Consider the following 13,874-nt stretch of genomic DNA (forward strand, 5'->3'; position numbering starts at 1 on the left):
CGCGCAGGCCCAGCGGCCATGGCTCACGGGCCCAGCCGCTCCGCGGCACGTGGGATCCTCCCAGACCGGGGCACGAACCCGCGTCCCCGGCATCCGCAGGCAGACTCCCAACCACTGCGCCACCAGGGAAGCCCTAAATTTTAATTATTGATACAATGTGTCTTGGTGTCTTCCTCTTTGGTTAATCCTGTGTGGGACTCTCTGTGCTTCCTGGATTTGGGTATTTGTTTCCTTTCCCAGGTTAGGGACATTTTCAGCTATTATGTCTTCAAATATGTTCTCAGCCCCTTTCTCTTGCTTTTCTTCTTCTGGGACCCCTGTAATGTGAATATTTGTGTGTTTGATATTGTCCCAGAGTTCTCTTAAACTGTCCTCATTTCTCTAATTCTTTTTTCTTTTTTTCTGTTTGGCATCAGTTATTTCCACTACTCTCTTCCAGCTGGCTGATCCATTCCTCTGTATCATTTAGTCTACTGTTGACTCCTTCTAGTGTGTTTCTCATTTCTGTTGTTGTATTCTTCATCTCTTTTTGGGTTTACTTTATATTTTCTAACTCTTTGTGAAAGACTTCTCACTTCTTGCTCTGTGCATCCATTCTTCTCCCAAGGTCTTTGGTCGTCTTTACCGTTGCTACCCTGAACTCTTTCTTGGGTAGATTGCTAAGTGAAGTGGACTTCACTTAGTTCTTCTTCTGAGGTTTAATCTTGTTGCTTTGTCTGGTGCATCTTCCTTTGTCACCTCATTTTGCCTAAGTAGCTGTTTGTATTTTTATGTATCTGGTACATGAATTATATTTCTTAACCTTGGAGAAATGGCCTTCTGCAGGAGACGTCCTGTGCATCCCAGCAGTCCATGCCCCTCTCATCATCCAAGCTATATGCTCTAGGGGTTCCCCCTATGAGGACTGTGTGGATCCTTCTGTTGTGGCGGGCTATGTGGGTGTCTGATAGGCTTAGTTGGCCCTGGTCTGTTTGTTTGCCAGGTTCTGCCTTGTATGGAGCTGTTGGCTGCTGGTTAGTAGGGCCTGGTCACAAGGCTGCTGACTCCTGAACTCCAGGGAGCCCCATGGCTAGTGCTGGCTCAATGGTGGGCAGAGTCAGGATCTAGAAGACTCCAGGGTGTTATCTGCCTACTGGTGGGCGAAGCCAGGTCTTGGGGTTAGTGCCAGACTACTGGCAGGCAGAGCCGGATCCTGGAATCTGGTTGCAGGGCTCAGGGGTCCCAGAGTTGATGTCAGATCACTGGTGGTGGGGGTGAGCAGCTCCTGATACAATTGGCTGTGATGATGTTCGGGTTGTCCCAAAGCTTGTGTTGGCCTGCTAGTGGGCAAGATTGAGGCCCAGCTGGTCCCAAGGTAGGATCTGGCCTACTGGTGGGCAGGCTGGTTTTGTAGGCTGTGGGATTGTGGTTTTCTTGCATGTGGTGTCTGCCCCCTGGTGGGTGAAGCTTTTCCAGAGGCTAAAGCAGGCTTCCTGTAGGGCAGAGCTGGGGCCCTGAGGATTCTGGGGTTGGTGCCTGCCCACCGGTAAGTGGAGTTGGGTTCTGGAACTCTGGTGGGTGAGGCCATGTCCAGAGGTGGCTGTAGGCTCAGGGGGTCTTAAGGCAGCCTGTCTGCTGATGGTGAGGCTGTGTTCCCACCCAGTGACTTGCTTGGCCTGAGGTGTTCCAGCAGTGGTGCCTACAAGCTGTTGGGCCAGGGCAGGGCTGGATCCTGGAGCAATAAACTAGAGGGAAGATTCCATAGTGGTGCCCCCCAGCGCCAGTGTCCTCGTGGTAGAAGGATCTCCCAAGGATAGTTGCTGCCAGTGTCCATGTCCCCAGGGTGAGCTGCAGTTGCCTCCTGCCTCTCTGGGAGACTCCCCAAGATCAGCAGGTAGGTCTGACCCAGGCTCCTATCAAATGTTTGCTTTTGCTCTGGGTCCCAAGGCCTGTGAGATTTTGTGCGTGCCCTTAAAGAGTAAAGTCTCTATTTCCCCCAGTTCTCTGGGACTGCCAAAATTAAGCCCTGCTGGCCTTCAAAGCCAAATGCTCTGGGGGCTTGTCTTCCTGGTTCAGGACCCCTGGGCTGGGGAGCCTGATGTGGGGCTCAGACCTCTCACTCTTGTGGGAGAACCTCTGCAATGGAATTATTCTCCAGTCTGTGAGTCACCTACGAGGGAGTATGGGACTCGACTATATGTTATGTCTGCCCCCCTACACGTCTTATTGTGGTTCCTTCTTTATGTCTTGTAACTTGGAGCTTTTTACCAAGCACAGATGCAAGGGATTTTTGTCTAGTAGAAAAGATAATCCCCAAAGTTACAGATTTATTGCCCTATAACAGTGGTCCCCAACATTTTTGGCACCATGGACCGGCTTTGTGGAAGACAATTTTTCCACGGATGGGGTGCAGGGGAGATGGTTCAGGTGGCAATGCGAGCACTGGGGAGCGATGGGGAGCGGCAGAAGAAGCTTCGCTCTCTCGCTGACCCGCCATTTGCCTCCTGCTGTGCAGCCAGGTTCCTAACAGGCTGCGGACTGGTACTGGTCCACGGCCCAGGAGTTGGGGACCCATGCCCTATAGGATATTAATTTGTTTTTCTCTAACTTAACATTTCAGAATGCCATCCCCAATAACGATATAAACCTCTGTTCCTCAGATGATCTTTGAATCAGTTTAATTGTTCCTTCATTAATGGGTTAAATACATCTTTGACACATATTCAATCTATATTTGAATGTCATGTTTTTAGCTTTTAAAAAATTATACTATGATGTCTTGTTTTGACAAAAACACAAATCCAAAGTTCAGCAATTCTGACAGATTCTTTTTCCTCTTAAAGTTAGAGTAAAGTTAAATTGGATACTCTTTATTAATGCACTGCTTTTGTAACCAGAACAGAACAGACCAGTAATTGTTGCTTTTTAAAAAATAATTCAGGCCAGGGCCCACCTAGGAGGTAGTCGGGGCAAGAAAGATGGAGGTGAGGGGGCCGACTCCAAGTATCCCTTCTCAAGAAATAGTGTTTTCAGATCTTTGATCTTAGCTTCAGGTCCAACATGCATTTCTGAACTTGCTCATCTTTGGGGTCAGCACAGACATGCTGCTCCCTCTTGGTGATGAAGCTGGGGAGCAAAGGGGGGAAAGATTACAAACAGAGGAGGGTTCAGCAAATGGGGATGGGGAGACCCATCCTCCCTGCCTCTCAGATTCCCCACTAGGCCCAGCCTGTTCTTTCCTTTCTCTGCTGCAGGAGCTCAGAGTGGCCCCTCTCTGAGACCCTCCCTCAGGCTCTGAGACTCCCTTAGTGACTCATGGAGTTTCCTTGGGCAGCGTCGCTCCTGCTCTCTCCTTCCTTCCCTAGCTTCCCTCTTCCCTGGGAACATCTCATACCTGATGCCCTGCAGGATCCTCATGAGGACATAAGCCTCAGCTGACCTGACAGGATCCAGAGGGTGGGACTTTTCTGGACATCCATCCATCAGGTGCCTCCCCCCACACCCCCAGACATGGCCAGTGAGCTTGGCACTTACATGACAGCAGGCAGGAAGCATACATTGGTCATTTCTACATAATCTTTCATGAATACACATCGGATTTTTCGTGTGGTGTAAGAGAAGCAGCAGTCAGTGGGACGGTGAAAGCCTACAGCAAGAGAAAGGGTCACTTAAGGAGGACTGTCTGAGGAAAACTAGATCCTTTCCCCCTTTCTTCCTGAGTACTGGGAAGGGTTAGAAGGTGCAGGACTCGAAAGGGATGTTTTCCTTCTCTGCCAGCACTTGCTGGTGTCTCCTTGCTTCAATCTCCCCAGGGTTGAGCTGTGTGTCTGAGGGCATCCAGGCAGGGCCACAGCAGAGAACCATTCCTCCCAGAAGAGGAAGGGTCTGAGGCCTGCAGGGGGCATCAGAGAGCACCCCTCCCCCCTCTCCCAGATGAGCCAGCTCTTGGGACAACCAGGTGGAATAGAAGTCATCTACGGAAGAGGCCACCTATGGACCCATGGCCCATCCTGAACTTCCTTGGAGATGTTCACCACCCATAGGACCCTCTTCTCCCCCCAGGCCCTGTAAACGAGGTAGACTCAAGCCATTGAGCAGATATATATATACCGTAACAAAACTTTACCTCCTTGAGATAGTGAGTGTTCACTGTTCAGGTTCGGCATCAGGTGTTCTGTTTGAGAGAAACAGTAGAGAAGGGAAGAAAAATTACTGGGAAGCAGTTGTTTCAACATCTCCATCTATCTCATTCCTCAACCCCATCCCCTGGTAGGGAGGCAAGGATGCTGGACCACTGGACCAGACCTGCCTCCAGGCCCATTTTCTCTATCAAGGCCCTGAGACTTTTCAGGGAACTTTTGAAAAAGTTTGAGACGTAAAAGCATTCTATTGACTTGAATACAAAAAGCAAATTGCAAATCCAACACAAATAAATCAGTTGATTATCTACATAATGTGATACAGCCCACAATGCTTTCTACACATTTTCGGAATTCACAGGACTCTGGAAGCAGACAAATTTTTCGTTAAATGATTTGGTGGCACAATGTCACCCAAAGTGAAGTGAGGCTATCTACAGGCTTTATTTACTCCTTTAACATAGGAGTAAATGTGTTTGCTGCAGAAATATTACTGTGTTTGGTTAATGTGTCTCTCAGACTCTGTCAGGGATGTTAAGTAATGTCCAGGTATGTGTTACCTTTTTAAAAATATATATTTTTAGAATGTGATAAAATGTACTAATATAAAATATACAATTTTAATCCTCTCTAAGTGTACAGTTCAGTAACATTAAGTACATTCACATATTGTGCAACTCATCACAATCCATCCATGGAACTATTTTCATCTTGCAAAACTGAAACTCTGTACCCATTAAACAATAACTCCCCATTTCCCCCTACCCCATCCCCTGGGCCACTGCCATTCTACTTTCTGTCTCTGAATTTAACTACTTGAAGTACCTCATATGAGTGGAATTATACTATTTGTCCTTTTGTGACTGGCTTATCTCACTTATCATTATGTCTTCAATATTCATCCATGTTGTAGCATGTATCAGAATTTCCTTATTCTTTCAGGCTGAATAATATTCCATTGTATGTATATACCCTGTTTTTCAATCCATTTGTTTGTCAATGGACACCTGGGTTGCTTCCCCCTTTTGGCGATTAAAATTCATGCTGCTGTTAGCATGGTTGTACAGGTATCTCTTCATGTATCTGCTTTCAGTTTTATGGGTATATCAAGAAAAGGAATTGCTGGGTCATATTTTATTATCTTTTTAAAACCTGAAAAATTCTGCATTCCAAAATACATCTAGCCCCAGAGATTTTGATAAGGGGTTGTAGACCTGTACTATGCTAATTAGGCAAACACAGCTAAACTTTTAGCTCATTTCTTATATAGTTACGTATGAATTATATTAAATGAAGCATGTGCACACACTTCAACCTGCTTGATATGATGTGTGTGGGGCTTGCAAAATAAAGTCTTAAATGACATGTCTTTCCCTAACAGCTTGCTAACTAGCTTGTATCCTAATGCCACCACTTATGACTGTGTGATCTTGAGCAAGTTACCTATGGTTTCTATGCCTCAGCTTTCTCATTTGTAAAATGAGAATAATAATAATAATAATCAAAACCATATAATTTGCTGATAGTCTACCCCACAGCATTGTTAGGAGGATCCAATGTATTAATATCTATAAGACACTTAGAACAGTGCCTGCTTTCACATAGGAAGTACTAGATATTTATTTGTTAAATAAATAAATAAATATGATTAAGTAGACTTGGGTGAGTCACTTGCCCGGCTTGTCCAATTTCCTCCCTGAAATGATAGTTTTACAGCAGAGGGTATATAATATCTCTAACATCATAGAATTCTATACCTCTTTCTACAGCTTTACAATTTTACTACAATTCTCTTGATCTAGCCCATAATGGTCCTATATCAGCTAAGAGAAAGTGTCAGATAATTCTGGCCATGAAAGGGAGAGAATTGTTTCCCCAGGTGGGACCAGTCACCTGTATACAGTTTTCCCCAGGGACCGAAGGCTGCAGGGAGAGGTCTATACCTACTGCTGCTGCTCTTAACCAAGTATCACATCCCTATTGGGACAAAGGTGTCCCTCTGCGTCTCCTTCCTGGACTGAGAGTTACCATCAACCTGCCCACCTGTGAGAAGGCTCACTGAACTCACCAACTGCAGCCTGGGCAGCAAGGATGAGGCAGGAGAGGGCAACTATTGAGGTCTTCATCTTCCCCGTGCACAGCGAGTACCAGCCTGAGGACTCCTGGGCTCTCTGCTCTCTGACTTCCCCAGACGCCAGCTCTGCCCTTGTATTTATAAGAAGAGGGGGACCAGGAAGTCACAGGGCAGAGGTCAGAATGCTGTTCTTTGGCTGAATAACAGACAACACACTATTTCTAAAAAAGGGAACGAGGCTGAGAAGGCAACAGGAAGTAGAGGGCAAGGATGACTTGAGGCTTTCCCAACTGCCCAATGGATACAGGCAAAGGGAGGGACTAGTTTATGAAGGATACTTCCTCTAGGAGGTTCGCTGAATACTTTAATCAGAATTTTTTCCTCGGGAGTTAACCCCATTCAAGGACATGGGCAGCCTGTTGTCAGGGGTGACCAGAGAGGATTCTCTAACGTGTGAACCTGGTCATGGGACTCCTCTCTTTGTTTCACTCCCACATCCAATCCATTAATACATACTATTGGGTCTACTTTCAAAAATGTGTCCAGAATCTTATTATTTTTCACCACATCTACCCTCTCCATCTTGTCCAAGCCAACCTTATCTCTCACCAGGATTCTTGCAAAAACCTCCTAATTCGTCTCCTTCCTCTGCCCTTGCCCTGTTTCACTTCATTCTCAACATTGCAGCCAGAGTGATCCTGTTAAAATATGAATCAGATCAAGTCAATCCTGTTTAAACCCCACCGATGGCTTTTTAATCTCCCCAGTGTAAAGTCCAATCCTTCTAATATCCTACAAGCCCCTATGTGCTCTGGTCCCTGTTTTCTCTCTGTTTTCAGGCCCTATTACTTCCCCTCACTCACTCTGCTTCAGTTATACAGGCTGGTTCAGAGACTTTTGTTCCCTCTGCCTTCGTTACTCTTCCCTTAAATGACTGTAATAACTGTATTACTTTCTCCCTAACTTCCTTCAGCTCCTTACTCAAAGGTTATTTTTCTGGTTAGTCTTTCTGGGACACTGTATCTAAAATTGTAATCTCCCAACTTTCTTGTCTTAATTTTTTCTCCTGTGCACTTAACACTATCTAATATACTATATACTTTACTTGTAAATCTTTTAATGTCTGTCTCTTCTTCTAGAACATAAACTCCATGAGAGCAGGGATTTTTGTATCTTGGTTCCTCGTTTAGATTCCCCTGAAAGCAGAGCATGAGACCTATGGGGTGAAGCTCTATAATTTGGGAAGTATTCCTATAGGAGCAGGAATGAGAACCTGGACCAGTTGGTGGGGATTAGCATTTGATTCTGCTGGGACTTTTTGCAGTGCCTTACGAATGCATTGCAGAATATTTTGCCTGGAGGAAGAAAGGAGAAACATTTATCTCCTGGCTTTCATCCCTGTGGCATTTTGAAATATGGCCACAAATTCGTTGACATGCTTCTCATCAAACAGTGGGGTCTATGTTTTCTTGCCTTGAAGCAGAGAGGGCTTGTGACTGGTTCCATCAATGGAGCATGCCATGTGACCTCTGAAGCTAGGGTGTGAAAAACCATGGGGCTTGAACCTTGATCACTGGGGACACTTACTCTTGGAGCCCTGAGCCACCATTTAAGAAGAGTGACTAGCTTGAGGCTGCCATGCTGTGAGGAAGCCCAAACTACATGCAGGTGTTCTGGTTGACAGTCCCAAACGAGCATAGCCTTCAAGTTGTCCCAGCCTAAGTGCCAGACATGGGAGTGAGGAAGCCTGTAGATCTGCCCTGCCCAATATAGCAACTACTAGCCACATGTGGCTACTGAGCACTTTAAATGGGGCTAATCTAAATTGAGATATTCTGAAAGTATAAACTATACACTGGGTTTCAAAGATTTAGTACCCCCCCCAAAATGTAAAAAATCTCAATAATTTTTTATATCGATTACATGTGGAAATGATAAGGTTTGAGATATATTGGATTAAAGAAAATACATTATGAAAATCATTTCAACTGTTTTACCTTTTTTTTTTTTTTTTTTTTTAAAACCATGCCACGTGGCTTGCGGGATCTTAATACCCCACCCAGGGATTGAACGTGGGCCAAGGCAGTGAAAGTGCCGAGTCCTAACCACTGGACCGCCAGGGAATTCCCCTGTTTTACTTTTTTAATATGGCTACTAAAAAATTTAAAATTACATATGTGACTTGCATTGTATTTTTATTGGACAACACTGCTCTAGATGGTTCCCCATCCCTTTGAGTCATTTCTTGCTAATTGTGTCTTCCCAAGCATGCCCCAGGCCTCATCAGCAGAGATAAGCCGTCTGGGCTGTGCCCCGTATGAATTTCTGACCCATAGAATTTGTGAGTAGAATACAATCATGGTCATTTTATACCACTAGGCTTTGGGTGGTTAAGCAGTAGATGGTGGGGACAACCCTTCACTGGCCAGTGGTGGAGCACAGATATTAAATTCCTCACACTTCTGGTTTGCTAATGCATGTGTGTTATATTCTATCATGATTTCCACAGCTCAGGATCAGAGAAGCCCCAGGGCAGGAAGCTAGAGTTATGCGGCAAGAGACCTGCATGAAGCTTGTGTAAATCTAAGAAAAGTGATGACTGAGCAGTGGCTGAGTTAAAGGGTGAGGTTGCAATGATGTGAAGTAATACGCAATACGGTCCACGCTTTGCTTCCCTCCAATGTGTTTGTGCCTTTATTACGTCTAATCCATCACAAAGCCTCCTTCAAGATGGTTGTATTAGTTCTTTCAGGTTCAAAAGAACCCATACTGTGTACTCATACTAGTACATCTCTACTACCCACCCCTGCCTTCTCCCCAGGAATCCAGCAAAGCCTAATGTTGCAGGGATGGGAACCACAAATAGATGACTGGGAATTATGGAGAGAGGGGCCAACCCCTTGGTTCCTGAGTGTTTTAACCACTGGCAACATAACATCATCTGACAGCCTTTGATTCAGTACATATACTGCATTCTGGGAAGGTCCCAACCCTGAAGTTTGTTGTCGCCTCAGCTAAATTATTAACAGCCCACCATTCTCTTGATCTGGCTGCTTCTGGGTGATTAAGTATATGCTAATACCAGTGGATCCCATATACCCACTGACTCACACCATTTGCTATAAAATGGATCCCTTGACTTGAGCCATCTTGTACAAATACCATACTGAGTGATCAGACATTCTGTAAGTCCTTGGACCATTGGCAGAGGTATACTGCTGGTAGGGAAAAAACCCCCACATCTGGAGTACGTGTCAGTCCTGCAAAGGTTGGATTGTTCTCCCTTGCAGGGTGGCAGAGGTCCAAGATAATCAACAGGTCACCGTATGGCTGTATTTTCTCCTTGGAGGTGGGTGCCATATTGAGACTTGACATCTACTTCTGCTGCTGGGAGGTTAGGCATTCAGCAGTGGCAATAGTTAAATGGGCCTTGATGAGAGAGAGCCCACACTGTTGGGCCCACGCATAGCCGCCGTCCTTGCCACCATAGCCAAGGGCTTGTTGCACTAGCACTGTCGTGGCTGGCTTCCATGGGACAAGTCATTCTATCCACTCACTGACTTTCTCCTTTGTTGTGGATGTAACCCAGTGACTTCCAAGTCCCTGTGGTCACGAGTCCTTGTCCAGTACCTCCAAGTTGCACATGCCTGAGTACCGAACGGATTCCTTCAGGTTCTCTATGTCAGCATCAGAGAGTCCCTGATACGGGAAAAGAGGGGTATGCATGATGGCAAGGTGAGGTGCTGTCAGATTATACCGATGTGGAGCTGGACAAGGCCTGTGCAGTACTGGTTGCTGTAGTGGTGGCCAGAGTAAGAGATGGCACTGACGGACTAGAAGTGGTGTGTGTACAGAGGTGTCTGACACGGTACCGAATGCATGTTTGTTCAGCAAAAGAAACAATGAAGGTGCAAATGTCCAATTTCACAATATACTGCCGTTTCTTGAACTCCCTGGTATAGAAGACATTTTGTGAGCGGTTTTTGCGTACTTCCTGAGTCTTTTATTGATTTTCCTCTCCTCCACCACCAAGCATCATTGGCGACATTTAAGAATCACATCAGCTCTATTTGCTACTTAGCTTGGCATAACCGAGGGAGCAGGCTGTGCCTCTCCGCATAAGCTCCAGCCTCAGCGGTCTTCCAGAGCTGATGATAACAACAGCCAATTCTTCTTGAACACTTCTACGCTCCAGGAACTGTGGTTTGGGCAGTTCCTTTGAGACGAGGTGTTTGCAACATGAAGCACTTACCCTAATTATTTCACAATACTGCTGAGGACACCCGCTAGCTTCTTCCCTTACAGATAACAAATATCCTGTCATCTCTGCCTGTAAACACTGCTCTTGCCACATTCCAGGAGCTGGGCTTGCACAACACGTTTGTCTAGCATAAGCTGAGCTGTCCTATCCTATTACAAAGTTAGCATATTTGAGCTAAGATGTCCCCTTGCTGGGGTAGCTCATCTTCTTTCTCAGACCTGCACTTAGTCTACGGGAATTTTCTGCAGTTACTTTCAACTTTCCCCTCACTCCTTTCTCATCACTCCATGTGTTATGTGTCTGCATGCTGGGCAGGTCTTGAAATCTGGATGATGTTCCATGCACAGGTCCCTTTTCAGGAGAGAGGCCTGAAGTTGTGGTTCTTCCCTACATTGGTTGCTGTTCCTTGAGTTTCCAAGTGAAACCATCCCAGGTGTCTGGCCTCATCTGATGGATGTGTGGTGAGTAAGGAAGGTCCCTTGGGTTCAGGCTGTTGTCCCAAGCAAAGGTGAGGTAGTGATCTAGTTCTCTCTGAGGCTAGGTGCGCATCCCACTGGGACAGGCTTTCGGGGGTATGCGATCTTTCAACCCCTTCAGGACCACAGAAGAGAGGCCTTGGGGCTGGAACACTTCCTTCCCAAGAGACAAAGCGCTGCACAGCTGTGCTGGGTTTATTGCCTTATGTGGGATTATCTTTCTGTGTTCTGGACTCAACGCATGCTCCTTTGTTTTGCCTAAGCTTGTACGACATAGGGCCCCAGGCCAACCCTCCTACCACCTGTTTCCCGTGGGAAGGGAATGGGACCCTTCACTTGTAGCCCAAGAGGGGTTGCAGATCATTCTCCTAAGTTGGCTGCAAGATTGTACCCGCTGCCTGTGGGGAGGAACGACACTCACTGTTGAAGCTGATCTTGCTCTGTCTGTTCTCTACGTGAGTAAAGTATTCCATCCAGCGCCTGTGTAAGTTGTGTCCTTTGTGGCAACTCTGGCACAAACCATGCCGTAGCTTGACATCCTGGGACAGCTGCTCCTGGTGGCAGACAACAGTTATCACCTGCCTAACATGTCCCAACTTTCAAAGTGCGAGGACTGGTACTCCTTTAAGACCCAGACGGGAGGGGACTCTGCCTGGACCCCATGCTTTGGAGCATTCTTCATATCGCAAACACACGCTCAATAAATTCTTCAGAGAACACAAAGGAACCTCTGTCTCTTGGGATGTGGTACTCAGGGCTGGCCTGGCATGACCTTCAATACTAAACATCCACTCTTGTGACGAACACAGTTCATGCCTCAAGGGAAAATGCTTTTCCACGTCTCCTGCCCTATGTCTTTGAAAGGCTGTGAAGGCTGATGGGTTGCCACTGCCAGCACTGGAGGCCGACAGCCCTTTGGACTGCGGGGAAGATTTGAACCGCAGAAGCCTTTAGGTAAGAGAAAAGATAAGCCGGTTAGCTTGCCAAAATCTTTCCTCGCAGATGGTATGAACACCCTACATTCCTGCAAAACAAGCAGTTCTTCCCTGGCGGTGCTCCATGTTGATTTTCTTGCTTGTTTTTGTGCTCCGGTCTGTGACAATGCACTCCCAAAATAGGGCTGTATATGCAGTAGTTTCACAGGGCTGCAATATTAAGCAATTCGTTGTACTTTTAAATCTGTTTGTCCGCTCTTTTATAAAGTTCAAATATTGACACACCTGACATGGGGGCCTCCTTATGGACTCTTACCCTGGGTCCTGTAAATGTTAGGGCAGGCCTGACCAGGACCCACAGAGACAGGTAGCTGGTGAGGTGACTCCTGGTCTACACCACTTCCTCTGTGTCCTTACTGTAAATATCCGTGTTTGGAAATAATCCGTGTGTACCTCTTCCATCCTTGCGTATGATCTTAAACAGCCTCACTATTGTACATGGGAAAGCCTTTCTTTTTAAGTACTAAGTGGAGTAAAAGATCCAACCACACGTCTTCTTGTTTCTCCTGATGTCTACAAGACTGGGCCCATGCCCTCCTTAGAGCAACACAACAAATCCGAAGAATAGCATTCCATTCAAGAGACCACAGCTTGGGCTTCCCTGGTGGCACAGTGGTTGGGAATCCGCCTGCCAATGCAGGGGACATGGGTTCGATCCCTGGTCTGGGAAGATCCCACATGCCACGGAGCAACTAAGCCCATGCTCCACAACTACTGAGCCTGCACTCTAGAGCCCGCGAGCCACAGCTACTGAGCCCGCATGCCACAACTACTGAAGCCTGCGTGCCTAGAGCCCGTGCTCCGCAACAAGAGAAGCCACCACAATGAGAAGCCCGCGCACCGCAATGAAGAGCAGCCCCTGCTCGCTGCAACTAGAGAAAGCCCACGCACAGCAATGAAGACCCAACGCAGCCAAAAATAAATAAACAAAAAAATGAGAAAAAAAAAAAGAGTCCACAGCTGAAGTCTGTTCTATAATGTAGAACTGAAACTGCTCTGTGGTCACACATGGATGGGGTTCCTCGGATATCTTCTGACCATTTCCTGTATGCCTTGGTGATATCAAGTCAAATAAAGAGATTTCCATTTTGTACCAAGCACTTCTCCTAACTCTAGCTTGGCTATTAGAGATTAGGTCTTGGTTTAAATATTTGACTCCTTCCTTCCTTTGGTAGCTTACGTACAAAAATGGCTGCAATAAATCCCCCCACCCCGTATGCATACCCTTGGGAAGTTGTTTCCCATACTGACTATGGTCTTGGCTATGTGACTTACTTTGGCAAATGAGACAGTAGAATGTGTGATGCAAACAGAGACTTGAAAAGTGCTGGCCCATTGAGACTTGTGCTAGTTTTCTCCTGGGAACCTTTATGCAGTTATATGTACCAGCCCATAGTAGCCTCTTTTTTTTTTTTTTAACATCTTTATTGGAGTATAATTGCTTTACAATGGTGTGTTAGTTTCTGCTTTATAATAAAGTGAATCAGTTATACATATACACGTTTCCATATCTCTTCCCTCTTGTGTCTCCCTCCCTCCCACCCTCCCTATCCCACCCCTCTAGGTGGTCACAAAGCACCGAGCTGATCTCTCTGTGCTATGAGGTTGCTTCCCACTAGCTATCTATTCTGCATTTGGTAGTGTATATATGTCCATGCCACTCTCTCACTTTGTCACAGCCTACCCTTTCCCCTCCCCACATCCTCAAGTCCATTCCCTAGTAGGTCTGCGTCTCCATTTCCATCTTACCTCTAGGTTCTTCATGACCTTTCTTTTTTTCTTAGACTCCATATATATGTGTTAGCATATGGTATTTGTTTTTCTCTTTCTGACTTACTTCACTCTGTATGACAGACTCTAGGTCCATCCACCTCACTACAAATAACTCAATTTCGTTTCTTTTTATGGCTGAGTAATATTCCATTGTATATATGTGCCACATCTTCTTTA

At 46.1% G+C, this 13,874-nt stretch overlaps 1 protein-coding gene across 1 annotated transcript; it reads right to left on the reverse strand.

Moving 5' to 3' along the window:
• Window positions 1-2,906: 2,906 nt before the first annotated feature.
• LOC102990617 (C-C motif chemokine 23) lies at window positions 2,907-6,777 on the reverse strand. Its single transcript, XM_007105611.4, has 4 exons — window positions 6,187-6,777; window positions 4,106-4,153; window positions 3,514-3,625; window positions 2,907-3,105 (listed from the first exon to the last, which is right to left on the reverse strand). Exons 1-4 carry the CDS (start codon window positions 6,242-6,244, stop codon window positions 3,009-3,011), a joined length of 315 nt encoding a protein of 104 aa, XP_007105673.4. The 5' UTR covers window positions 6,245-6,777; the 3' UTR covers window positions 2,907-3,008.
• Window positions 6,778-13,874: the final 7,097 nt, after the last annotated feature.

This window comes from Physeter macrocephalus, chromosome 14 (genome assembly GCF_002837175.3).
Source record: "Physeter macrocephalus isolate SW-GA chromosome 14, ASM283717v5, whole genome shotgun sequence".
Lineage (NCBI taxonomy): Eukaryota > Metazoa > Chordata > Mammalia > Artiodactyla > Physeteridae > Physeter > Physeter macrocephalus.

What these genes read in the sequence shown, in the direction of transcription:
- LOC102990617 (XM_007105611.4), bottom strand. Translation starts at nt 6,244, where the DNA reads ATGAAGACCTCAATAGTTGCCCTCTCCTGCCTCATCCTTGCTGCCCAG. An exon ending in TGCTGCCCAGGCTGCAGTTG is followed by an intron (nt 4,154 to 6,186) that starts GTGAGTTCAGTG and finishes TCTCTCAAACAG; the next exon opens with AACACCTGATGCCGAACCTG. An exon ending in ACACTCACTATCTCAAGGAG is followed by an intron (nt 3,626 to 4,105) that starts GTAAAGTTTTGT and finishes CTCTTGCTGTAG; the next exon opens with GCTTTCACCGTCCCACTGAC.